This window comes from Pezoporus occidentalis, unplaced genomic scaffold, assembly GCF_034315485.1.
Source record: "Pezoporus occidentalis ecotype Australia unplaced genomic scaffold, CSIRO_AGI_Poc_V1 ctg4, whole genome shotgun sequence".
NCBI classification, from domain to species: Eukaryota; Metazoa; Chordata; class Aves; order Psittaciformes; family Psittacidae; genus Pezoporus; species Pezoporus occidentalis.
Genome location: NW_026915724.1, coordinates 19,852,630 through 19,878,579, shown reverse-complemented (window position 1 = coordinate 19,878,579; position 25,950 = coordinate 19,852,630). Strand labels below are relative to the sequence as shown.

The 25,950-nt window shown below is 39.7% G+C and overlaps 1 protein-coding gene across 5 annotated transcripts in view; it reads left to right on the top strand.

Annotated features, from left to right (window-relative positions):
- The window catches only part of DLGAP1 (DLG associated protein 1), a 406,126-nt gene that overhangs the window by 293,056 nt on the left and 87,120 nt on the right, over window positions 1-25,950 (top strand). For all 5 annotated transcript variants that reach the window (XM_062632909.1, XM_062632911.1, XM_062632910.1 and 2 more), the window contains 2 exons: window positions 8,645-8,822; window positions 11,266-11,506. In XM_062632909.1, the coding sequence (XP_062488893.1) occupies window positions 8,645-8,822; window positions 11,266-11,506 (419 nt within the window). The remainder of the gene's footprint in view (window positions 1-8,644; window positions 8,823-11,265; window positions 11,507-25,950) is intronic.

Sequence of the window (25,950 nt, the reverse complement as noted above, 5' to 3'; positions counted from 1 at the left end):
ATGTAGGAAAAAGAAGTTGTTATTATTTCTAACTTCTTTGGTAGTACAGAAGTTGCAGGGTTTTTATCTTAGTCAGTGATAAATCCCAGTTGAGCAGTTTCCCCCAGAATCTTTCATTTTTATCAGGAAGAGACAGCTGCAAGTCGTATCTGAGCTCCAAGCTACACTTACCCAGAGACAGCTTGAGAAACTGGCTGTAGAGCTATCCAGGTCATTACTCTTATCACCTTCCTCTCAACCCTCTTGCCAGCAGGAGGAGCTGGTTCCCATTGCAAATCACCGGTTCCCAGGTATCCACAGGAAAACAAAATGTAGAAAGTACTTGCTTGGACTAGAAGAAAAAGCAGTCTTCTCTTCAGGGATTTTAAACTGCTTAGCAGTCTTCAAATATAAACCAGCTAAAATAGAGAATACTGAAATAGCCATTTAGTAAGAGTGCACAGATGATGTTTCAAAATGAACCCATCAGGAGAGGGGAAAGAAAATCCGCAGTTGCTATCAGCATGTATTGTATTGTCCAGGTCAACAATTTGCAGTTGTTATCAAGAAATAATGTGTGCCCACAGTGGGTGAGGGGATATTCACAGTATTTGTCAGGTAGCAATGTATTGACTCTCGCTTTTTCAAACATTCATTCAGAGTCAGTGCTGTTACTCAGAGATATAAAAATGTGAGCTCAGCCCCTTTAGCTTAGTTGGATGTGGTATTTTTCCCTTCTGCCTTGCAGAGTTACTAGTGTTCCCTCCTCGTTGCTTCAAAATGTACTTGCTCTTCAGAGTTTCTGCAGTAGTTTGGTTTGTGTTGCACATCTGTACAGATGTTGAATCTGCTTTTTTTTTTTTTAAGTAGGTAACTGAAATTTTTGAAATGGTAGAAGACTGAATAGGAAGTGAAAAAATGCTGCATATGTAAAATTCATTTTTGGAAAATGCAGGTGGCTGCTTATCTATGTGAAGGTTTTGGAGTAATGGTGTTGATTTTCAAAACCGAAGATGTGTTCCTAATCTCACTGTATAGACTTACATAGATGTTGCCTGGAGGGCTGGAAATGGCTTTCTCTACCAGGTGACACAGAAACAGGCATGTGACAGGACTGCAGGCTCATGGCCATGCAGTATGTGAGTGGCCGTCACCTGGTTTCAGTTCCATGTGGAGCTGAGGACACTGATCACTGAAAATGGATTGCGAATTGTCAGGAAAAATTGCTCTTAAACACTGCAGTGACATTAAACAGCAAATACGGTTTTAGTACTTACCTAGAAAACATGATTTGTAGATAAATACTGCCCAATATTGTAACTTGGTATAGCACAGAAGGACCTTAAGTTATGGGAAGCCTGCCCAGAAGATGCTGTTTAGCTGAGCTAGAGTGCTATCCTCCCACTCCCGGGAGCAAGCCAGAGCTCCTGCATAAATCACAGTACTAAGCAGGGAGGGCTGGTTGTGCAGCCAGCTCAGCACATGGCCAGGTGACATTCCTGAAAAGTAACCGCTTTCCTCCTGCAGTTTGGCAGAGAGCTGTGACTCTTGGTTCTTCCCACTGGCAGAATTAATGTGTGAATGGGGTAGACCTAAAAATTAAATCAAGCAGGTGAGGTCCGAGCTTGTTGAACTGTGATTTTTTAGTAGAACAGCATAAGGACTGCAATGGGGACTACCTTGATGCCAGATACCCTGATGTCAATATTGTGAGTAGGATTAAGCTTAATATTAGGACATAGACTGAGATTCGAAGTTCTCACCATGAATGCATCAGGAAGTGCAGCTCTGCAGGTGTGCAAGAGGATGTTTTGAGCGTGTTACCAGAGACCTGAGAGGAGGAAAATGAAGTGTGATTTGATTCACTTGTTATAATAGCAGCAAGTGGAAGTGGTGGTGAAGCAGTCCCTGTGCCTGAGCAGACCTGGAGGCATCTCCTTCCCTCCTTCTCAGGGGCTTGCCCTCAAACACAACAGTTGGCTGGCACACCAAAATGCTTGGAGTGTGTCACACATTTGATCTAGGTTCAGACATATTTTCCTCAGCAAGGACCTGCAAAAACCCAGTTGAGTATGTACTTAGTAGGATTGGCAAGAGGGAGGGGGGACATTAAGGCCCACAGCTTTCCTCAGAGGGTCTTCTGAAAGGAAAGCTACTCTTCTCAAGGTGGGCACTCTCGACAGTGCTAGGTGTGACAAGAAAGGATGGATTTCTCTTCTAGCATAAACAAAAAATGTGTGGTTTTCTATAGAAACAGCTTACCTGGCATCACCAGGTTAAGCTGGTTCATCTGGGTTGAACTGCTTCTATGTTTCAGCATCTCTTTTCACTCTCCAGGGTGGAACAGAAGAGTGCTCACAACTATTCCCCACACACACACCCCCACGTAGGAACCAGCACCAGCATGTAGACCAGATTTCTGACTAAAGAGAATTGTATAATGTCTGTCTGCATCATCTCCCATCTGTTTCTCTTACCAGCTCAATTTCATATGGCATTATGTGCCCCTTCCATACTGTGCTCTGTTCTTTCACCATGTCTAGAAAGCAGGTAGAAGATGTGGCATGTCAGGGGCAAGGGAAATGTTCCTTCACTTCATTAGACTATGGTTTTTGATTATGTACAGCACCTGAGGGTATCTTTGAGATAAAGGGGAGGCTTTGTTTTAATGTATATAGTGGTTTTTATACAGTAGTCATCTTTGCTAACACTTTAACACCTAGAGATTGCTCTTACAGCTGGGTCATATAACCTCAACACCTCCACAGCCCAAAGGAAAAAAATAAAAAAACAATCAACTCCAAGCTTCTGTGTCCCTCGAGAGGAAAGCAGGTTTGTAATAAAATCACAAAGAGGAGGTTTCTAGGCAGATTCTGAAGCTCGCAGTAGCCAGACTTGGAGAGTTTTAAAAGGAAGTGGGATTTTTTGAAGCATTTACTACTGGAAACATTAAACCAGTTCCTGCTGCCCTCTATCAAACTAACAGGAGCTCTCTGGCAGGACAAATTGTGCTTACTCAAAAAGCCCACAACAGCTGGAGATAGACACGTTAGGGAGCTGCGTGACACCAAACTGTGTAGGCTTCTGGATTTATATATTTTTTTAAGTGCTTTCCTCTGCAGCCCTACCAGAATCTGAAAAATACACCCCGTACTGCCTCTTCTCACTGCATGGCAAACCCTGTGACACAGGCATGCCCCATACAGTTTCATTGTGTGTCTTGGCTGGTCCGTGCAGTGAAGACAACTTATAATCTGATGGTTGTATCTTTTACAATGCAAAAGGAAGCAAATGTCAATTTTTTGCTGATTAATATATTAATAATAATTAATTGCTCTTCAGAAGTTGAGCTTTTTCTGGCTGTCTCCAAGTTTTGGATATTTCTTTCTCTGACTCGACTCTAGCAACACATTAAGAACTTGAAGAGAGGTTTTATGTTTTTTTGTTTTTTTTTTTTTAGCTTTAAGATAGGAAAACCCTATGAGAAAGTTCACTTGATTGTAAACAGAACCAGAAAAGGAGACCTTCAAAACCCAGAAAAATCCCTAATGAGTGGGAAGAATGCTCAAAACTGTTGATGTGCTGCCCTTGTCTCTGTCAGTAGCATGACAGCTTTATGTTCATTGCGCTGAAAAAGCATGTGCCAGCATGATCAAATTACCCAAGCCCGGTGACCCATGTCATGACCAGGATCAGACAGATGCACTTGAATGACTTTGTTCTATACGTGTTCCTCCCTGATGTCCTTCAGTGTTTTCCTTGTGTCAGACTGTGCTGGCTTCTAGCAACACGAAAATGCAAATAAAATTAAGCGCAGAAATGTTCATTGGATGTGCCCATCAGCCATGCTGGAGGTGGGGCATTCAGCCAAGGATAATTAAGCCCCAGGGAACTAAGCTGTCCGTTGTAGGCTACTGAAGTGAGAGCTGAAATATTTAGCAACAGTGGTGGTTTTGAGGTTTATTTTGTCTTGGGTTTGAGTTGTGTGTGGTGTGGTGTTGGATTCTTCCTGTTTGTTTGAAGGCAAATTTTAGCATATTCCTCTACTGGCTTGCGGGAGTATTCAAGGCATGTTTCTGGACTTTCACTTTATTCTGCTTTGTCATTTTCTGTTGGCAGGGCATAGTACCCATCTGGCACAACACTGGGCTTTGTACTATGAGTCTGAATGCTGAACTTGCGGAAGACAATACTGTCTTTGGGCTACTTTTCATTGTAACACTTTTTTTATACTGTGTCTGGTCTAAAGGGGTACCTCAAACTGCCCTGAGGCACAGTGTGTATCAGAGGCACTTGCCTTTCTTTACCCAGCAGAGCTTTTATTTCTCTGCTGGGTCTTGGCAGACTCCTTTTCAACCCATCTCAGCTCTGGCTCCTTTTCTGGTTAAGTCCCCTTGGATTTGCCCAAGGGTATTCGCCTCAGAGTGGCAGAAACCTAAAGGCCTCACCTTCTCCTCTTGCCATGACTCTTGCCTGTGGTTTTTGGAATCACAGCTAGCATGCTACTCCAGCCCCATGCATTATCAACGTGTTGCTGTTGTGGCTATGCTGTCATACTCTGGGGTGAGGCCTGGGACAAGGGCAGCAGCGATATGGGGAAAAAGGATGGTGCAGCTGGTTTGGGGACACACCTCTTGTGAATGCAGCATGCTACCTTTGGGGACAGCCCAGCCCCAAAGCACATTTGGCTTCTCATGCCTGCTGCAAGCTCCATGAATGCTGCTTCAACCAACATGGTGTATCCACAAGGGACTAACTGTTACACATCCCAAACAAAATCTCTCTTTTATCATAGCAGTAAGGAAGAGCTATGTATAAGCTTCTCTGAAGGAGCTCTGGCACTGAGCTCAGGACTACCTTACAGTACTCATCCCATGTCATACTGTCAGTCACTGCAGCACAGAAATGATGCAGTATGCTTAAGGAGTTCATTCAAGATCTTTAATAATATGCATCCTCCTTCTGCCAGTTAACATATCCAATGCAGTGAGTGGAGCTAACAGATCATTTTGGATTAGCCAAAGAGCTGTCTCAAAGTCTCAGTCCCCTGTTGTATTTAGTTGTGGAAATCATGATGGCACAAAAAGAAGTTTAAGTAATGCAGGATAAGATGTAGTTGAACCCTTAAGGAAGAAAAGAATACTTTCATTTACAGGTTAATGGTAATAGCAACTCTGAGAAAATAAATTAGACATTCAGCTCTTCCCTGTCATACATAGTCAGATTTATTCCTAAACTGAATGTTTTAAAAATTTCCAGAGGCATTACAGCTGTTCATTGAGGTATACTGTAGCACACAGTGACAATTTATTACACAGCTATAAAAGCCGTAGCATAAATGCAAAACTTCAGATATTTCTTTGTCTAGGCTTTAAAATCTCTCTTTTCCTTTCCTTTTCTCTTTTTTCTTTCCTTTTTTTCTTTCTTTCTTTTCTTTTCTTTTCTTTTCTTTTCTTTTCTTTTCTTTTCTTTTCTTTTCTTTTCTTTTCTTTTCTCTTTTCTTTTCTTTTCTTTTTCTTTTCTTTTTTCTCTTTTCTTTTCTTTTCTTTTTTCTTTTCTTTTTCTTCTTTTCTCTTTTCTTTTTTCTTTTTTCTTTCCTTTCCTTTTCTTCTTTTTTCTTTCCTTTCCTCTCCTTTCCTTTCCTTTCCTTTCCTTTCCTTTCCTTTCCTTTCCTTTCCTTTCCTTTCCTTTCCTTTCCTTTCCTTTCCTTTCCTTTCCTTTCTTTTCCTTTCCTTTTCTTCCCCATCATTACTTGTAGTGAAACAGTGATTGTAGCAATCAGTAAGCAAGGAGCCACCTCCTCCAACAGCTGCCAATATCCTATCAGTTTTATACAATGGATGGGAGGCTAAGATAAGTGGACACCTGTAAAATGTGGTTCTAGATGTGTGCCAAGCTGAACAGTTGTACAGTCACGAACAAAAAGAAAAAGAAGGCAGCTGTGCTGACCACCCACATCTGTAACAAGAGGGAAACATTTGACCTCATGGGTGGAGGCCCTTGTTTCCAAAGTTGGGAAAAAGTTGTGCAACACTAATGCATATTGAAAATGACTTTTTATACCTTTTGTGGTGGCTTTCTATGACACTTAGAGCATCTGATCTGATCTGTACTCTGGCTGCTACAGCAAAATCTTGCTGCTGTGGGTAGCTGCAGCTTATAATATTGGTTCCAGTATTTAAAAAGTGCCTGCCTCAGCACTTGCAAATTTCTGTCTGGCAATATCTGTGCACTGAATTTCATGATGTGCTGCATTCTCCTTGTGAGCTCAGCTAATCAGTGAACAGCAACAAGCCCCAGGTGACGTATTTGACTGGCTGCTTATCAAGCATATGTGAATTTTGTATGTCACATACTGGCAGCAAACTGTTTAGAACATATTCATAAAATACATCTTGAATTAATTCAAGAAATGCATTTCAGTCAATGCTGATCAGTTTACAGATCTGCAGGGTGGTGAAGTTGCTTGGATGCATCTGAAACATTATGTCTTTTGAATTATTCATTCTATCTTATCTTCTTTTTTATTTATTTCTGTATATTTTTATCCAATAACAGACAAGAAGTTTTGGGTTTTTTCCGAGAGTTTCATGGTTAATGTTAGTTACCAAAAGGCTGTAGCTAACCATTAGTAATGGTTGCTTTTTCATCACTTTCTCTTTCTTTTTTTGAGTTGTTCGGAGCACTGCTAATAATGATATCTAAAAACCTACTTTTGTCATGTGGAATCAAATGTCATAAGGAGTCAGACTGTATGAATATGGCTGCTGTGAGTATTGCACCGTACACGTAGTGAAAATGGCAGGAAAAGGCTCTGTCTTCATCTTGTGACAAGAATATCAAGTAATCAGCATAAGTTTACATATTTTTATTAGGCAGATAATTAGCAGCCAGAGTATTGTATGACTGGTATTGTAGAGATGCCCTAGATTTTATTACTGTATTGTACCATTCAGAAACAGCCCCAGTTTCTGAACTACTTACTTAGGTGTGCAATTACACAATGGAATTGTCCTCCTAAAATACATTGACAATTACCAGAATTGTGCATGCCACTGGGAAATTGCTCATACTAATTACCGTCATTAGCTACTTCAATACAAAATGTCTGCAAATGCTTGAGGAATTAGACATAAAATGAATTCTCTTCTTTCAGGTCAGCTGTGTATGTACTGCTAAAACTAGGGGACCTAGATTAGGCTTGTAATTAGGTTACAGATTTTTCTTTCATATACCAACACACATCTATACGAGATCTACATTTTAAAACGTAAAATTTAGTTAATATTTTCAATTTTTGCTTTATAATATTTAGCAAATATTAAGGATATTTCATTAAATATATTGAAGAACCACCCTTTCAATACTTTATCCACTGTTTAATTGTTTCAAAAGGAATATCCCCAAAATTAATTATATTGCATAAAAGGCATTACATGGATCACTTTTTGTGATTCACATCTTTATAGGATGCCTGTGACTATGAAGACAGCACCTAGCCAGCATTTTCAGGTGATAAACCATCCCACAGGTGGAGGATTCTTTCTACACATTACAACCTTTGCTAGCTGACTCTAAGCATACATGGCAGGAGTACTGCAGTTTGTACACTTCACCTATGCAGCAGGTTGGTTTGTTTGGGACTACTTGTACATTTTATCTGTCAGTTGTGTTGGAAAGATGGAGAAAGTAATCACTTCAGAAACACAACTGTGGTTTTTAAACATCTAATTTGACATCAGTCTTGTAAAGCTACTTCCCCAGCTTACATTTTCTCAACTTACAGCTTAAAGCAGGAATAAAATTTTAGATCACATCAAACCTCACCAGGTGCCCCAAGTTCTTGGAGTGGTTTCCCAGCTTAAAATGTTCTATGAGCGCATTTTGCATGTTGTGTATAATCTGCCTCCCCTATTGGCCCATACACCCTTGAAAGCTCCCTAAGAAGCATTCCCATGAGAGAGGTACATACATGGGTGTCAGAGTCACAGCACCATCAGGTCTGTTCAGTGGCAGGTTTCCTCAGAGAAATAACCCCTTAGAGGAATAGAGCCCCTACCATTCCCACCAACTGCATTGCAAGACGTGTATTTTCAGCTGATGTGTTTGGGATCACTCAGACTATATTAGTATCAGGCTTCTTTCTGTAACCGCCTCCCAGCTGTTTTGGTGGTTGCTACATTCAACTCCATAGGGACAGAGGGCTTTCCTCCACTGCAATCACCTCAATGGCTCCGTTTACTCTTTTAAAACCAACACGTGAAGTCGTTTCAGTGTTGTCATTTCGAAAGTCCCACACAGTGAGGGGTGTTGCTGGAGCTGATTGCTGCTGCTGTCAGTAAAGTGTAAAATTTTTCCATGCAGCTGTCTCTAAATAAAATGGAAGTTATTTTGCCATTATGCTTAGGCACAGTTTACCAAAAACAAGGTTTACAAAAAGTAAGTCCTTTCCTTCCTTTTCTCTTCCTCCCACCAAATAAACAAGTGTGGCAATCCAAATATTAGCACTGACATTATCCTTACTTTATAAATATACAGAGACTGTGTAATGACTTGTTCGGGTCTTGCTAATCCAGTGAAAAATACCTGGTTGTTCTTGCTCCTGGTGAGGCCATTTGGATTTCATGAAATACCTTTTTTCTTTCTTCTTCCCCACATCTGCCAGGATATCCAGTGAACACTCGCCGAAGCTTCAGATCCGGAGCCACAGTTACCTGAGAGCAGTGAGTGAAGTCTCCATCAACAGGAGCCTGGACAGCCTGGACCCAGCAGGGCTGCTGACATCCCCCAAGTTCCGCTCCCGCAACGAGAGCTACATGAGAGCCATGAGCACCATCAGTCAGGTGGGTGACAGGCACCCATTGTGGCCTGGAGAGCAGCCACTGACCGAGCCTTTGCAATAGGAGAAACTTGATTTTGCTTGATGTTGAATCAGGCCATTCCATGCCACACATTTTCATAATGTATTGAAGAAATCGCGAGTGTTTTCACACGGTGTTGTTTGTGTGAGGGTAACATTTGATAATGGCATAACCTGCCCTTTGCAAATAGATGAGTGGCACAACATGCAGTTTCTTTGAAGGAACAGTCTAATTTTTTATTTTTCTTTATCCAAAGCAGGTGTTCAACAACAATGTCTTTAAAGAGGGTTCGTTTAAGGATCTTGTGCCTGGTACCTCAAATCAATTTTTTTGGAATGCCTCCAAAAAAAACCCAGTTCACAAGCTAAAGAAAAAATAAGTCTGTAGTATTCTGTATTTCACAATTCTATTAGTATTTCTTTAGACATTTTAGAGCTTTCTTTATGCTATTGTGTACATTCTTAACCTTGGGCACCTCTGAACTTTTCACCTGTATATTACAAATTTTGCAGTATACGAAGTGCAACTATCTGTTTGCATTTTTTGCTCTGAAATCCTATGAGACCTCTTCATGTTCATTCTAAACTAGAGGAAAAAGTAAACCTGCTGTGACACATTCAGTTTATGAGCTTGTAACACATTCAGTTTATGAGCTTTAGCACCATAAAATAGCCTGTCCTTGCATAGATGTTTGTACAATTGAGTTGGGCAGGAATCTGGATCTGGAAGAAATGCAGGAGTGCCAGCACTCCACAGGGCAGTGGGCCAGTAGGTAATCTGCTAAATTCTGTAGCTCCCTGGTATGAGTTTTGGCTTGTTTCCTTAAGTAAGTGGATCATTTGGATTAATCATTTGGATAAAAGTACTTTCTTTCACTAGTCCAGAAGTGCAGCAGGCAGGATTTGTGCTGCCAGATACTGCCCCCTTATTACTGGCATGTCAAGTCACTACAATGTCAAAAAAAGTGTGTGGCATCTTTGATGCCAGGACTTTAGCTATAGCCATAACAAATATATGTGCCATTCAGAATGGATCTGTAGTTTGAATTTCTGTAGTATCCTATATTTGAACACTGAAACTTCAGAATATTTACCTATGTATTTTATAGTGAGGCACTTTGCATAGGCTATGGGCTGATGCTCTAGAAAGAGGGTCAGGATGTATCTAGGAGGAAGACCAATGAAATTCAAGTCTTCAAGGCAACTATATGAACATTAAGTTAGGTGACTTACTTAGTTTACACCTAACACTTATACAAAGGTGTCTGCCAAAGAGTGAGCATCATTTGACAATGTGAAGAAGTTTGTTGTTTGTTTTTTTTTTTTTTTAAAAAAAAGCATTAATTCAGAGATGTTTATTTGGGGATATGGCTATTCTGCACCATAGTAAGATTGTTCTGTATGATATATTATCTATTACTTTTCCGTGCTCTTTTAAGTAGTGTCCATTTAAAAACTGTGCTCTACCCTGAGATTTCCCTTTTCAGTTATGCGTGCAAATGCTCAGCATAACATTTTCTTGATAAAGTTAATCTGGGAAAAGAATTTCTAAGTTTTTTTTCTACCACTGTAACATAGCCTTATCTTCTGCTATCTTGGCCTTTGGCACGCTTGAAAACTAACAAAATCCTCAAGTGGTGGTTTCTGTGTGCACATTTCATACAGTGATAATTATTGTGCTTTCATGCCAAGCTCAATTTAGAAACATGTGCATCCATTACCAGTGAAGCTGAGGTAAATGGTTCCCAGGTTTGTAAGACCTGCAGCAAGGCCACATGCTTTGGAATGTTTTATAACTTGCGTGAGTGCAAGTCTTTGTCACCACCTACTGTCTGCTCCAGAGGGCCTAAGGATTCCATTGCATCTCTTGCTTTCAGTCAGAGATGTAATTGCACATTTTGCCCCTGCAGCAAACTTGGTCCCTTCTCAGCCTTCCTTTCCCAACTGTTTGTTATCACTTCTACCCTTGAGTTTCTCAGGCCTTCAGGTTTATCACTGTGATTGCCTGTGGGTTGCATTGATTGTGTACTGGTTAAACTGACCTTTGGGTTTTTTTCCTCATTCCTCAAAGAAAGTATGAATGATGTGTTTTTTTTTCAATGTAACGATCATAATGGCCAAAGGTTCAACCATTGCTGTGGTCCTAGGGTAAAAAACCAGATGCTGTTCATCAGACACTGTTCATGAGGAATCCCAGATTCCCACCAGTCTCAGGAGAAACCAAGAGCCTGAAGCCTGCTGAATCTCTGCCTAACACCTTTGTCTCCTCTTTTTTTTTCCCCTAACAATTGTTGCTTTGCACAATGGAATGTGGCATTCACCCTTTCTTCATGTGTGAAGGGATCTTCTAGCTGATGCTGGCCATTGTGCCACCATAGCTTGTGAGAGTATGAGATGTACTGAACCTGCTCTGTGTTTGCCTGCAGGTGAGTGAGATGGAGGTGAACGGTCAGTTCGAATCCGTCTGTGAGTCGGTGTTCAGTGAACTCGAGTCTCAGGCAGTGGAGGCGCTGGATCTGCCCATGCCGGGCTGCTTCCGCATGAGGAGCCACAGCTACGTCAGGGCCATTGAGAAGGGCTGTTCTCAGGATGATGAGTGTATATCACTGCGGTCCTCATCTCCCCCACGTACAACCACCACGGTGAGGACCATCCAGAGCAGCACTGGTGAGTAACAAAAGGAATATCCAGAGGGGTGGTGGAAGGGGAAGGTACCTTTCTGTGAAGTTCCATCAGATCAACAATTAGCTCCTCAGCCCACAAGAGAGTCTGTTTTTCACTAGGGAACTGGACAGACTAATCAGCCTAAAACTATGCGCTGATCAAGTCTGATGCAGTTCAGCTGCCTCCTACATCCAATCTTATGTATTCTAAGCTAAAAGCATATAGAAGGGAAGTCCAAGGTCATGTCTCCTCTTATTCTCCTCCCCAAAAGAGCAATCACAATTCGACAAGGCTGAACAAGAAGGCTCTGGGTTAACATCTCTGCTGGCTCTTACCAGAGTACAGGTCCCTCTGCTGTGTTTTTCTGCAAAGATGAGGTGATCTTTATCTTTTCTAAAAATTACAAGTTATCAAATGTGTTGTTTAATGTCTCAGAGAGACTGTTACAGCTCTTTAGGCCATATCTCAGAGGTGAGAATGAGGAAGGGAAGAAGAGGTCTGTAGGTCAAAAGCTGCATGTTCACCTCCTGCTGTTATTCTTTCTGCAGTTGAAATTATTCAAGCCTTGCAAGAGAGAGAGGTTTTGCTCTAAATATGAGACTTAGAAACCTTCCTTTTAATGTTTGAGGTTGCTTTTCTTTTGGAAATAACCATAATGAATTACAGATTCTGTCACCAAAAGCAGTGCTTATGGGGAAGGAAAACCAAGTCGGAAACCAAAATCCAAATCTGCCTCGTCATTCAGGAAAGCAAGAGGCAGGAACCATTACATGTGCATGCTTTTCCCTGTGGGAGGGTGAGAAAGAGCCTCTTTCTTTTGACTTCTCTGCATCCATTCTACTTCTTTACACAAGCTTCATTGACTATTCATGTACTATTCATATTCATGACTAATATTAACTATTATAAGTATTTCACTACACCTATTTCTTTTCCCAGTTACTTCTTTAATTTCTGTTTTCTATACACTAAAAACTTTTGCCTTTTTGTGTGTTATCTCAGAGGTGCAGTTGTTTATACCTTGTAAGTCCTTATCTCTCACTCCAGTCTTTTCTAAAGATGCTTGCCAGTTGCTTTATGTCATCAAAGGACACTTTCAATCCTTTCACCAAAAATGTGCAGCTTAAGTCATGATTTTTCTAAAAGTAACAAGTTTAAATACAATACATTGTCAGTACATCACAAACATCAAAGCTTTTTCAACAAATGATGCAGAGCAGTTCTCATCGAAATCACTAACCTTTAAGAAACAGTATTCATATGACAACATTTCTGCTACAAAAGTAGTTTTTGAGTGCATGCAAGGTTTGCACCACACCACAAAGACAGGATTTACATAAGGTGTGTGTTACTTCATGTATGGTATTAGCTTGTGTCAAACGTATTCTGAGGAAAAGCTGAAGGATGGGAATTCTCAGGGATTTTTCAGTGTTCATTCACCTTTGTTAGATCAATTTGGGTATCCCAGAGTGGTTTATCAATTCTATGAGAGTGGATTTGTTAACACTTTTCCTTTATAAAAATAACTTTAATCTTTAATTAATTAATACAAAAGAGAGGGGTTTTTTTCTTATTTTCATATAAGATGTTGTTTCTGACACTCAGAAAAATTATGCCTGTGTTTGGGGATGATGATGTATAAATAGAGAAGGTTGGCTGTATGTATCAGCCAAAACCACTGGAAAACTCAGAAGAGGAAAATCGTTATTGTAAACTGTCTCATGTTTATGTTCCTTTTTTGTAGTACAACCACAAACAGAGGCATGGTCTCTTCTCTGGATTGCTGGCTTTATTAAAAAATCACATGAACAAAGCTATGTTATTCAATAATGTAATCCAGTGGGTCTGTCTTGGGTTACTGTTCCTGTAGTCAACCCCTATATAAAATGCAGATAGCAAAGTTATTTGCAGCCGTCTCTATGGACATCCATAGAGGCATTTAAAGACTCCTGTAGGCATATATTTTCTGCCATGGGAATTTTACAGAATTATCTTTCTCATTTTTTAATTCTCAGGCTCCCAAGGGCCTATCTCTTACACTGTTAGAGTTTCAGACAGCTTGTCTCTTTTACTACCTGACTTACATACCAGTATCCATTTAATGGGGATTAGAGCTGAATTAACTCCATCCAAAAGCATCTATATTGACTACCTTCCTGTTGACTGTGGCTGGCTCGCAGAAGAGAAACATGAAAGGTATCATTGATGGTTTCTGTTAATATCTGCTTCAATAAAATTGGAAACGGCACAACAGCTAGGAAGATGTGTAGACAGGAGAACAGTATATCATACTCCTCTCCACTGAGGTGGTATTTCAAATGTTTCATGGGAGACATAAAGGCAGTTATGATCTAAACTGTGGATTTAATGTCCCCAAATGAGAGAGCTGTTCTCCTGCTCCTAAAACACCTTTGCCTGTTTAACCAAGCAAGATTCCTTTCATAAACATTAGCAATTCCCTCTGCGACCTGGCTTTTCATTCGCTAATATACAAATCTGTGGTCATACACTGATACTGGCAATTTCTTTGACCTGGGCTAGAAGTCCAGGAAAATGACATCTTGATGATGATGCAAAAGACAAGACAGCTGCCTGTCCACTGGATTCAGAATTATTCCTCCAGAGCAATGATCCACAGCTTTCCAAGGCATCTGGGTAAAAATATTGAGCGCGGACTATGGAGAAAAATCATGCTTACCTCTGCCTGTCAGCCTATGCTACAGTGGTCGCAGCCTCAGGTTTTAATTTCCTTTTTGCCACATAGTTTTGGAGGTTTGGTTCTGAAATTAGGATACATCTCTAGTGACATAGCTGTTCAGTTCCTGGGAATGTTCTCAATATAACTATAAATCCAGTGCTAATATACTAGCTGTGGCACAGAGCTCAGCCACGGATGTTTGCCCAACTGGTGGCCTCAGCATATGGTTGAAACCAAGCCCGAGTGTAAAAATGGGGTTGTAGGCACAAACCTGTTGCGATGAGTGGGATAAAATGTTATACTGAGTGGGAAGAAAAATCATAACCTCACCAAAGTGACGTTTCTGCATGTAGCTGGAAGGTGAGTATTTAGGCAATCTTGTATGTGAAATCATGTCTTATCATCTTTTAAAATGAAGGATTTTGAAAAGGAGAGACAATACAATCTTACCACTTCATATAGAAGTAGAAATTAAGTGCTATGTCACAATTTCATTATGACTTGAAAGCTAAGCAATTGAAGTTACATTCCCCCTTGTATTTGCTCACTCAGCATCGTACCTTCAGAGGCAGGTGCAGCCTGCACTGGCCAGAGCCCATTCCTGGGAGCAGACTGTGCAGGCTGTGAGCTACAGAAGCTCTGAAGTGCTGTCATATGTTACACACCATAGTCTGCACTAAAAATTACCACCCATGTCATTTGGTCTCTTCAGAGGAATTTAGTGAGCTGTGAGTCATTACATGATGTGATTCCAGGTTATTTACAGATGCAACCTTTATAGCTGAAATGCTTCAGTCAACAGATTCAGTCACTAAACAGATAGCCTTTTAACAGTTTTAGAAGTCTGTAAATAATTTCAATGAACTTAACACAGTAATTAGGAAGAAATGAAATTTGAATGTAGTCTAAGGAACATTTCTCCTACATTTCTTGTGTCTGTGTTTCTAAACCATATCTGTGGAGCCATGCACATTTCTGTGCTGCAAACAGACCTTATCACATTATGAAGACTCACGCATTATTAGCATACGCAGATACAAATGTATAACTGAGGTTGGATATGTTTAATTTGAAAATGGCATCTCTGTAAAAGAACTTGAGTAGTAACATCAGTAAAAACTTTGCACTAGATTTCAGTATTTTCTCTGTATCTATCCTCTGTACAGTCAGGTAAGCAGAAATATCAAAGTTATCTGCAGCAATGCCATCTGGTGATTTTCAGCAATATTACACTTCTGCTTAAAGCAAACGAAACAAAAATCCCAAGGAAATCGTGCTGTGTAGCCAGCAGGTTAGAGAAGGGCCGAGAGTTATCACAGTATATGCTAATTATGGTGCTTCTGCTGAGCAAGCTCTTTTCCTTCTATTTGCTGGAACATCTGACTGAGAAAGGTCAGGTATTTTATGGAAAATCTCTAAGGGGCTGCCTAGCCAGCATATATATATATCTTTAAAAAAGGAGGAGGAAAGAAAATGCAAACAGCTTTAAAAATAGACTCATGCCTGGCATAATTCAAAAATAAAATCAAATCCTGTGGAGAAGGGGAAGCTGTAACTGACTGTATGCCAGCTGTGTCTAAGCTCTTTTGAACTCCTCAGAGTTGTCCTTTCAGTGACTGCTCTGTCCAAAAAGAAACAAGTAATTAGGATTTCAAATTTGATTTCCTGTTGAAGCTAGCGTTGGTTTCTGGACCTGTACCAAAATTACTATATTACCACAGAAGATCTGAAGAAATATAACTAAGTTAAGCCTTTCATGCAGATGTTGAACCTTAAAATAGAATTGAAGAGTGTAAAAAAAATGTTTGACAAAGAATTTACATGGTTCATTTCCTCTGTTTCCTTGAGTAATCCTGAAATGTAGTCCAGCTTTGGATCTGCTTTCAAATTGCTTAAGCCAGCACTTAAAAATGTTTTGCTTTACTAATGAGGAGCTGACCTTGGAGAGCACTGTTTCCAATTTCAGAGGCATCTGACTGTAGATAAAACAAGTTTCTCCTTGTCTATCCCAGAAGTCAGCTTTGACTATGAATGTTAAGCTCCACATCACACACAAAAATAAAAACATGTTTATGAAGCCAGAGGAAGTTTTTAATGAGAGAAATTCACAACAGAGTTCTTGCTGGAACATTTCTGACTTAAAGCGTGATGCGAGGCACTCATGGAAATGGCTCCAAGTGGGTCAGGAGCAGGACTCAGGTGTGAGAAAGAGTTGGACATGGAAAGACTACCCAGACATTTGGTGGGTTGCATCAGGTTCATTTACATGCGGTATAGTTTATGCCAGCTGAGAACAGGAATTGAAATATTTCATAAATTCCATTTTACCTTTTGGATGTAAAGTCTCTATGTCCTGAAGACATGTGGAACTCTGTGGCCTGAAAGACAGGGATTGCTGGAAGAAATGCCCCATCCCCAGAAGTGTTCAAGGCCAGGATGAATCAGGTTGGTCTAGTGGAAGTTGTCCCTGCCTATGGCAGGGTGTTGGAGCTATATGATTTTTAAGGTCCCTTCCCCAACCCAAACCATTCAATGATTCTATGTAATATTACAGAGACCCTACTTTAAGAATACTTGGTAGTTACAGCCGATTCACAACTTAAGTGAAATATATTACACCAATTTTTTGTCATCTTCCCTGGTACTGCTTTTTTTTCTCTGTGTGATTATGAATATGAATTTAAACTGTTTGTTCCTATCTGAGACACTGCTCAGATCCTGAGAGAGACAACCTGTGGAATTCAGCCTGGAGCTTGGTGATTTTGATTTCTTTATGACAAGTCCACTTTCCCTCACAGCACTTCAGGAAAGTGCTCAGCCCTTGCAATTTCAGGTAAGGCTCGAGGTGAGTTGCTGAGCACAGTGAAAGCTCAGAACTTTCTAAGGAGAAGAGGTGAGACAAGGACTTTGTTTTGTAGGGTATGGCCAATTTTTTTATTTCTACCTCTAAGAACATAAAGCTTAGAGGAGTTAAAAGTGGTCACCAAAGTTATAAATGTGTTTCAAAAGCAGGAAATGAAAAACTTGTAATACCCCTTGGTATTCGATCTTTGGTTACTATTCTCATTCGTCATTTGCTTGATATGCTTCTAAATTTTTGGACTGAGACTTTTAGTGAGGTAAGAATATGAGAAAGATCTTAATCATTCAAAACTGTGATTTTAAAATGTTTTGAAGGAATGTGTTGTGTTACTTTGTCAATATTTCTAGAACAGAACAACTCCGCTATTTTGTTCAGATATAGCATTTGTGTGGTTGGCTTCACCAGCCGTCCAAATGATTTGGACATTTCCAAGACTAAATATGGGTACATCACACTCTAGCCCTACTAACTCTGTCAATGTCCATGTGTCTCCCATGCTGGGAGTGCCACTCTGGACACAGACTGGAGATGGGGTCTTAACAGAAATACACTTGCCTCAAACTGCCAGCTGTGCTTTGGCAGAGACTGCCTGGCATGCAGTCAGCAGTCTTCAGTGCCACAGTACACTGCTGACTGCTGCTCAGCCTTGCTGCTCTGCAGGACCCCACAAGCCTTTTCTGATGCTGGGAATAGGATGGCCATTAGAGCTGTAAATCTGACACTCTGAAATGGAACAGGAAATAACATGACTTTTCAGGAGAAGCTGATCTTTAACAGAAATCTATAGCATTCTATGAAAAGAACTTTTAAGTAGATTGCTTGTCTATTGGCAGCACAAATAAAGAGGATGCAATGATTAGTTACATAAAATGTAATGTTTCATTATTTGTTAGTCTCTTAATTTCTTTATGGGGATGAAACCTTTTTCATATATATGTATGGAATGTGCTTAAATACAGTCAACCATTAATTCATTTCTTTTGATTATACTGCACAAACTAAAGTGATAATAATTTCAGACTTATATAGCTCTCCCTAAAGGATCATGTTTGGAGTTGCACTACGCTTTTGGTCCAGATTAGGCACGTGTGTTTTTGAATGCACCACTACCTGGACATTGTTGTAGGAGTGTCCAGGGACCCAGTTAGGTTGAGGCCACTGCTGCAAGCAAGGCAATGCTTACTGCTGCAAGCAAGGCAAGTCTACCTTTTTGTTACCTTTTGTGACTTCAACAGCTCTGGTTCAGCAGACTTCTTTATCTGCGTTTCTGGGGACAATGTTTTCTGATTTCAGGCAGGAGTAGGAACCAACCCCTTTTGAAATACGCTTGCAATCACACTGCAAGGAAGCAGATTTCTTGTAGCAGCACCAGCTTATAATTGCAAAATAATGGGTAGGATGTGGAGCAGAATATAACATAAAACCATGGTCTGCTTCCACTTTCAAATTGTGGGAGGACAGCATAACCTTTATCCAAAATGTTGTTCTCAAGGACTGGTCATATCTCTAAAGCAACAGAAGTCTCATCATTAGGGATACATTGTTCCTTAGCTGAGATGCCAATAACAAATGAAGGGCAAATAATTCAGTTTTCATACTATGAAGAAATACAACAGACGTGAATCTTTTCTTTGTTCTGGCTTATTTCCAATGCAGTGTTTTTGTGATAGTGGTGACAGAAATGAGCTGAATCAGTAAGCTGAAGACATGCCCCAATTTATATAATGTGATCACATTTTCAGTAATAATTCCTGCCATTTTCCTAAAATAGACTAATGTGGTGGCTTTTAACTACAGTTCTCTTTTGGGAAGGAAGACTTAGGCCTCTTTCCTAAAGGGGCTATGACTAATTAATACATCCAGAGTGTGAAAATAACTTGTGTTGTTCTTTTTACAGCATGCTACTGTCCAGTCTCTGCAGTGTGTTGCCACCCACCTGCAGTAAATTCTATGTCATTCCTTTAAGACAAACCTGAATATTGTGGTTGTTCTCAGATACAATAATTACAAAGCTCTCTTGAACCATAGTATATTCCAAGAAGTTACAGATAAGGTAATTGGTGATGATGGGCTTTTTAAAGTGACTGTGATTTTGGATTTAAAAATAAAAACTAAGTGAGACTTTTTAATAAGCGGGTTTAATGAGTAGAGCTCTGCAGGGTCCTTCTTGCACTACAGCAATTTGTTTGGAGCTGTTATATTTCATCATGTCAGTAATTCCCATTTCAGAGCTCAGATATGATGTATTAGGTACTGGATCCAGTAAATAATTACACATTTTCATGCTTCCTAAATATGTGTTTATGCAATGGTCTAACAGTAACTGGCTCTTTGAAGCTATGGTAGACTATGGGGTGCATATATTTTTAACCACTTCTTGAAACAGAGACTGCCATTTTTCTCTAGTAATGCCACAGATAAACCTAATGGAAATGTAGCAGCAAAGACATCTGTAGATTAAAAGAAAAAATTACAGAAGCTCTGAAGTATACACATAAATGTGATTTACCCTTTATTTCTTGATATTACACCAGTCTTACTGCACTGCTCTTTACAATGCTCAATAACAAAGCACAATGCAAGTCAAATACTGGAATCTGAAAAACACCTAATTTTATTTTGCAGAGAGGGACAGTCTAGCTGCCATCACAGTCTAATACTCCTTTTTATCAGAAGCACACTGTAGGCAGATGCTCATAATCTGTTCTAATGCCACAACCTTTGTCTGGCCTTTAAGGGGGAAATGGATGTGTTGCTCTTTGGAAATTGTTTTCCCTTACTGAATTTGGCTTTGGTCAGACAGGAGAGCACTAAATTGCATTCCACTTAAAATGCAGTAAGCCATCTGAGCAGAGCAATTCCTAGTTGCTTTGATCAAGGATTTGAGCTAAGCTATCAGAGGAGGGATACAAAAAAAAAACCAATAAATAATATCACAGAACCCTCTATTGTGACAGATCTCTTGCTTGTTCTGTTGAGAAAGACACCTACTTTTTGTCTCTGCACAGTTAAGATGATGGCAGCTTGATAACTGTTCTGTTTGCTATAATGATTTTTGAATTAATTCTGTCCTTACCTGAAGTAAAATGTAGATCTGAATCCCTCTGGAAAGGTTTAAATGGAAGTCAGAACATTGTAATAATATAACAAAATAAATTCTGGCAGAATCTTTGTTTAAATTTCTGTTTTGAAATTCCTTTTTCTCAATTTAATTCTCTTCTCCTGAACTTCATTAAGAGTCAAATAAAATTATGTACATCTGTGGCAGAAAAAAAGCCAGGGTCTTAGTAGACCAAAAATATACAAGCAATGAATAAAACCCAACCCATCCGTGAACTACTAGCCCCAATCTGACTGCCTCAGGAACTCTTGAGAAAATCTGCTGCTTTCTGTTTTGCATGAAAGGTAATTTACACCCAAGTGACAAAATTAGTCACCTGGTGCCATGGCCTTACTCTGTCTTATCTCACACAGTTCCCTGAACTCTTATGTGATGTTTTAACATTTGCCTCTTTTTAATATTTTTATATATATATATAAATATTATATAATTATATATATATATATATATATATATATATATAAAGCATGGGAAGAAGGTATTTGGAGAGATGGAGGTGGGGTGAAAGGAAGAATTGCATCTGTGTAGCAAGCCCTGATGCTGAAGTTTGCAAGGCTGCATGCTGTCTTCTAAGTGAAGTGAGTTACTGTCTTGTTATGTATTTCAGAGAGAGCTGGCTCTGTCCGTACACATATTGCTTTATGCCATCTCTTTCCCTCTTTGGGATGTTGTTATGGGGGAAGTCAGATCCTGTTAAAAGTGATGCTAATGCACTGCTAAGACTGAAATGCTTATTCTCTTTCAGAAAAAGGGAGATAAGTAAGGGCAAGAAGTTGTTAGTTAAGTTTTCCAGTACCAACATTCACCCTTCCCAAATCTTCCTCTAGGACTTTATCCCCACTCAAAAAGCTGCATCATGTTCACCTAAAAGTGTACAGTGTTATTTTGTGTAAATAGGTGGTTGTGTTTAATCATCTCACATCAGCTACTTGCTGGGCTAATGCAGGTTAGGTTCTCCTTGTCTGCACAGTCTATGCAGCCTGCAGCACATCACATCTGTTCTGGTGTCGTGTACTTCAACAGATTACACATGGCATTATGAATAAGAACACCCTCCCATAATGTGGTTTACCTTCACAGTCATCATCCTTTCTGGACTTCAAATATGTGCTGCGGTCCTGAGACCCTTTTTCTGTTTCTGTCAGTGCTTACTGAGAGTGTATGTGTGTCTCTTACAGAGTATGTACAACCAGGTTAGTTAAGAAGACTCATGCTGGGTACAAAGATTGGTTTTACATCCTGTGAGCTTGAGTGGGATGGTTAAGTAATAGCTGTAGGTTGAAGCAGTACTGAGTCTGATTCAAAGTATGTGGGTTGATACATGTGTTCTCCATTGGTGCATGCCATCATGCACCAATGGAGAAAACAGATATCTGTAAAAAAATAGGAGTTAAAGCAGTTTTTACTCTTAATAATATACTTTTTTCCCTAGTTCAACATACATCCTTTCATTGAAGGGCAAAGAGTTTGATGGTTAACAAAAAAAAGGTGAGAAGTGACAAAAGGAAAAGGAGAAGGACAAGAAAGAAACTGATTTTAATGAGCAAAGGGGGTCCAGAATAGTTTCATAAAACAGAAATGTGCCCTCCACTCCAAAAATCATTAATTTCAACAAAATGTAGAATCAGTAACACCTTTCGCTGTGTGAATAGTTGATGGTAGGAAACAGATGCGTGGAGCTTTTAACCTGAGTTTTTCCAAAATGCTTTGTCTTCTCTTTATTCCTCCATCACAAATGACTTGGTGTGCTATCTAGCACATTCTGTTGATGTGATTTGATTCCCCAGTGTGGCCAGATTTTGACACATATTTTAGAACCTGTTTTGTGGTTGTGAAGAGTCTCCGGTTTCCCTGCAGGCATATAGATATAGAAGGATATGAGGTGGTCATCAAATTAATGACATCCAGAATCCCTTTATTGCATTCAAAAGGCTGGCAAAACTACTGAATGGAAAATAATGAACATGACTGATAAGGGTAGGCAATGGATAGAAAGTTTAAATAGCTGTGGGAATTTGTGGGACTGCAGCAGCAGTGTTGGAATTTCATCAAGTGAAGAGTAACGCTTTCCCCCATCTGGTTTTCAGATACATTTTTTAATATTTTAAGTACAATATTGCAGATCAGAGCAGTCTGTTAAGCTGCAGAAGTAAGATGGATCTTTCTTTTCCTGCAGACTTTGCTCATCAAGGGTCTAATTGTAAAAGGTGCTGAGTGTCCTCAGCTGCCAGCATCAAAATCAGCTCAAAATTTCCATATGCCTGTTGTCACAAAAACATCTGGCTCCCTTGTTTCACTGCAGGTGCCTTTACAACCAGAAGAGTCTGGGTCAGGAGCACGAATCTGTTGGAATCCAGTTTATGGTATTTTTTTAAAAGATATACATTTAAGAGTTTCTTATCCTTTTTCTGTTGGAAGCTTAAATCATGCAACCAAATCCTGGGGAATAATACAGAAACGGCTTGCAAAACATAATTTCTGGGGAAACTTTTCAAATGATGTGGGTTTTTTTTCATTCTGCTACTAGAAAAGATGAGATCCTGGGAAATGTCAGTGGAGTAAATATTTACACTTTCCCTATGCTGTAGTAGCAGGCAAATTTGCGCAAGAAAGAAAGATTTTTACCCAATGTCAAGAATTTTTCTGTCACATTCATAAATGGAAGAGACAGAATGGGTGGCTGTATCTTTCTTTTGACCCTCACAATTAGCAATGAGATCATGCTCATCAGATTTAGATGGAGCAATACTGGGTGTCTCACATCTGTTGCCTATAACATCATAATGTGAATTGACCACTGGCACTGTATTTCATATACATCTGCTAAACATTGATTAAAAGACCACCCATCACAAAACTAGTATGACCCCATTAAAGAGATTATTTCTGTTTGCACTGCAATCATGTGCACTTCCCTCAAACCATCTGTGTTTTCTCCTCCTCAACACATTAAGTTTGGTACATGTGTGTTCTTTGCAGTGTCACCTTTAAAGAAGTGGCAAAAAACTAACTCTACCAGCTACTGCTGAGGAGGAGAGGAAGCCTTACTCCATCTTCAGCAGGCACGGAGAGGAGTCAGGGACTCTCCTAGGGTTACATTCTGGCCAGTGCCTATGCAGAAGCACAAGGAAGAAAATCTTTTTATCCCAAACAAGAACCTGTGTAATTGCAGAATGTTGCCAATTACTATTACTAATCTCCAAAATAAGCATTGTGGTTGTAGAACAACATCAGTGTGGTAATTTGCAACATGTGACATTAATCATGGGTGCAAGATTAGGCATACCCACCTGGTGTAGACTTCCTGTTTCAAAAAAAACACTTTTTCTCACTTTCAATGTAATATGAACCTTTTGGGGGCTTGAGGCATTGTCAGCTTCTGCTACTGCAGTGCTCTGGCTGCATTGGCAGCATCTGGCATCATCTTTTACATCTGATTTTTTTCTCCTGAAGAGTCCATTATTGTTATTGGAGCATGACATTATGCTTCTTAGGAGAGAGAAAGAAGCCTAGGGAAATTATTAATTCAAGCTGTCAGCAATATCTAGCTCATTCATATTGTTATGAAAAACATTTTACTTGTAAAATAAAACCGGTGCATGTTTGCTTTTTGATAACGTAGCAGGAATAAGTTGGTATCTTTCTACAGAGGCAGTTTGTAGAGATTTTGCAAAATTGAAATTAGCATACATCTTCCTTAAAGTGCAGTAAGTGACAAAGTCATGGCTTTTCACCAAATAGGAGGAAGTTTCATTACTCAAAATAGCTTAAGTGAAAAGAAGTTCACATTGCAAAAGTGGTAATGTCATTAACTAGTTTTGTAGAACAAGGCCTGCAAATGCTTTATGTGCTGCTGATGCACAAGTCATCTGCCAGTCAGCTTTCCACTATTCACTTTGTTGATTTGTTGATTCTTATTGGTTTGTCTGCTTAAGATGTTGGTTGTTGGGTTTTTTTTTATAAAGAACTTTTAATTTCATGCACTTTGATTCATTTTTATGCTCACTACAGATTTCCTAATCTATCTCCAATAAATCTGTATTTTAATACTTGCTGATATTGAAGGCATCTGGCATGTCTTCTTCTAGACTTGTATTTACACAGTGATCTCTCTGGCTGATTCCCTGATGGCTCCCCACAAAAATCAAGCCTATGCTGTTTGCTATGAAGGGATTGGTTAATGAGGATTTGTTTGGGGACAAGTTGAAGTTAATGGGATAGCTCATTTCTTCAATAAAAACTGTCTTTTAGTAAACTGTATCTGATGAGCTCATGACACTCATGTCAGTCACCATTTTTCACAGATAACTGCTCTCCAGCCATTCTGTGATACTGCTTTGGAGAAAAAAAAAAAAAAAAGTGATATATCCATACTTATTTTTATCCCATAGATTTTTATCTTTCACCTTTTCCTGCCTATGAAAAATGTAGCTGTTTTGTCAGCCAGCAACACTTCCAGCAGTGAGTCAACAGACTTTTCAATTGGCATTTTCACAAAAATTGAGGAACTACCATCCCATAGTGCATAACTATATATTCTGAGACAAACTAAAGATGTCCTGTTATCTGTCTCCGTCTTAAAGATTTGGTGTGAGGAGTTGGGGGGGAGTGAGCAAGCGGCTGTGTGGTTCTGAGTTGCTGGCTGGGCTTAAGCCACAACAGTTCTTTGAAAGGGAAAGGTGTCCTGTCTCTGCTTCCTCCCAGCTTCCCCTCCTCCCTGGCAGAGCATGAAACTCAGAAAGTCCTTGGCCAGAGTAAACATTACTGAGCAACAATTAAAAACATCGGTGTTATCAGCGCTGTTCCCAGGCTGAAAGTCAAACCCACAGCACTGCACCAGCTACTAAGAAGGAGAAAAATGACTGCTACTGCTGAACCCAGGACAATAAGAATATCTAAAAATTATGTGGCATAAAAGTATTTGCTGCATCTGGGCTGGTGATGTGTACAGAATAAATGAAGGTGTTTGTAGGGAAGAACTCCCAGACAGTGTCCCAGATGTCCTTTACCCATCGGTTATGAGATATACATAGCTAGAGCTGGTGCTGCCTGAAGGCCTTTAATTGAACTTACACCTCTACAGACCCCTCTTGAATAGACCTGCTTTCTCTGGAATAGCATCCATTAAAGCCATGTTTTATATCTGCTAAAAACATATGTTACTGGCCTGCAGCTCTCCCCACTGTGCAAGTACATATTAATCACTCAATGCTGTAACAGTCATTTCCTCTAAAGTTTGACTATATGTTAATTTTCTGTTTTTTCCCAATTGCACCCTTCTGGTTAGCATGAAGTGGAACTCTCTGCATTCACAGTCAAAAGTGCTTTTGGACAAACTGGGCAGCTCTAGTAGACAAGCATCATTCCTGGCTGAAGAAAGGGAATGGGTTACATGTGAGGCTGCAGGAAGCAAAGACATGACAGTGTTATAGCTCTGACAACTTGAAAGATTTTTCTGGGTCCCTACTCGTAAATCTGATTTTCTTTTTCCTTCTTTTCCTTTTTGTGTTTTAATTAGCAATTGTTTTAGCAGTTAGAATTATAGTGAGGCCATGTCAGCAGACTGGATATGAGTGGCTTACAGCAACATTGCAGCTAAGATCACCCCACCCAGTCATGAACTATAAAACCATTGCTCTTGCAACATCTATAATAAAAGAAGTGGGGAGAATTAGCAGAGCAGACTGCATTTAAGGGAAGATCATTGCTCATCTAGAGGCATACTAAACAGTGTTTCTTACTCTTTTTAGCAGTATATAATTATC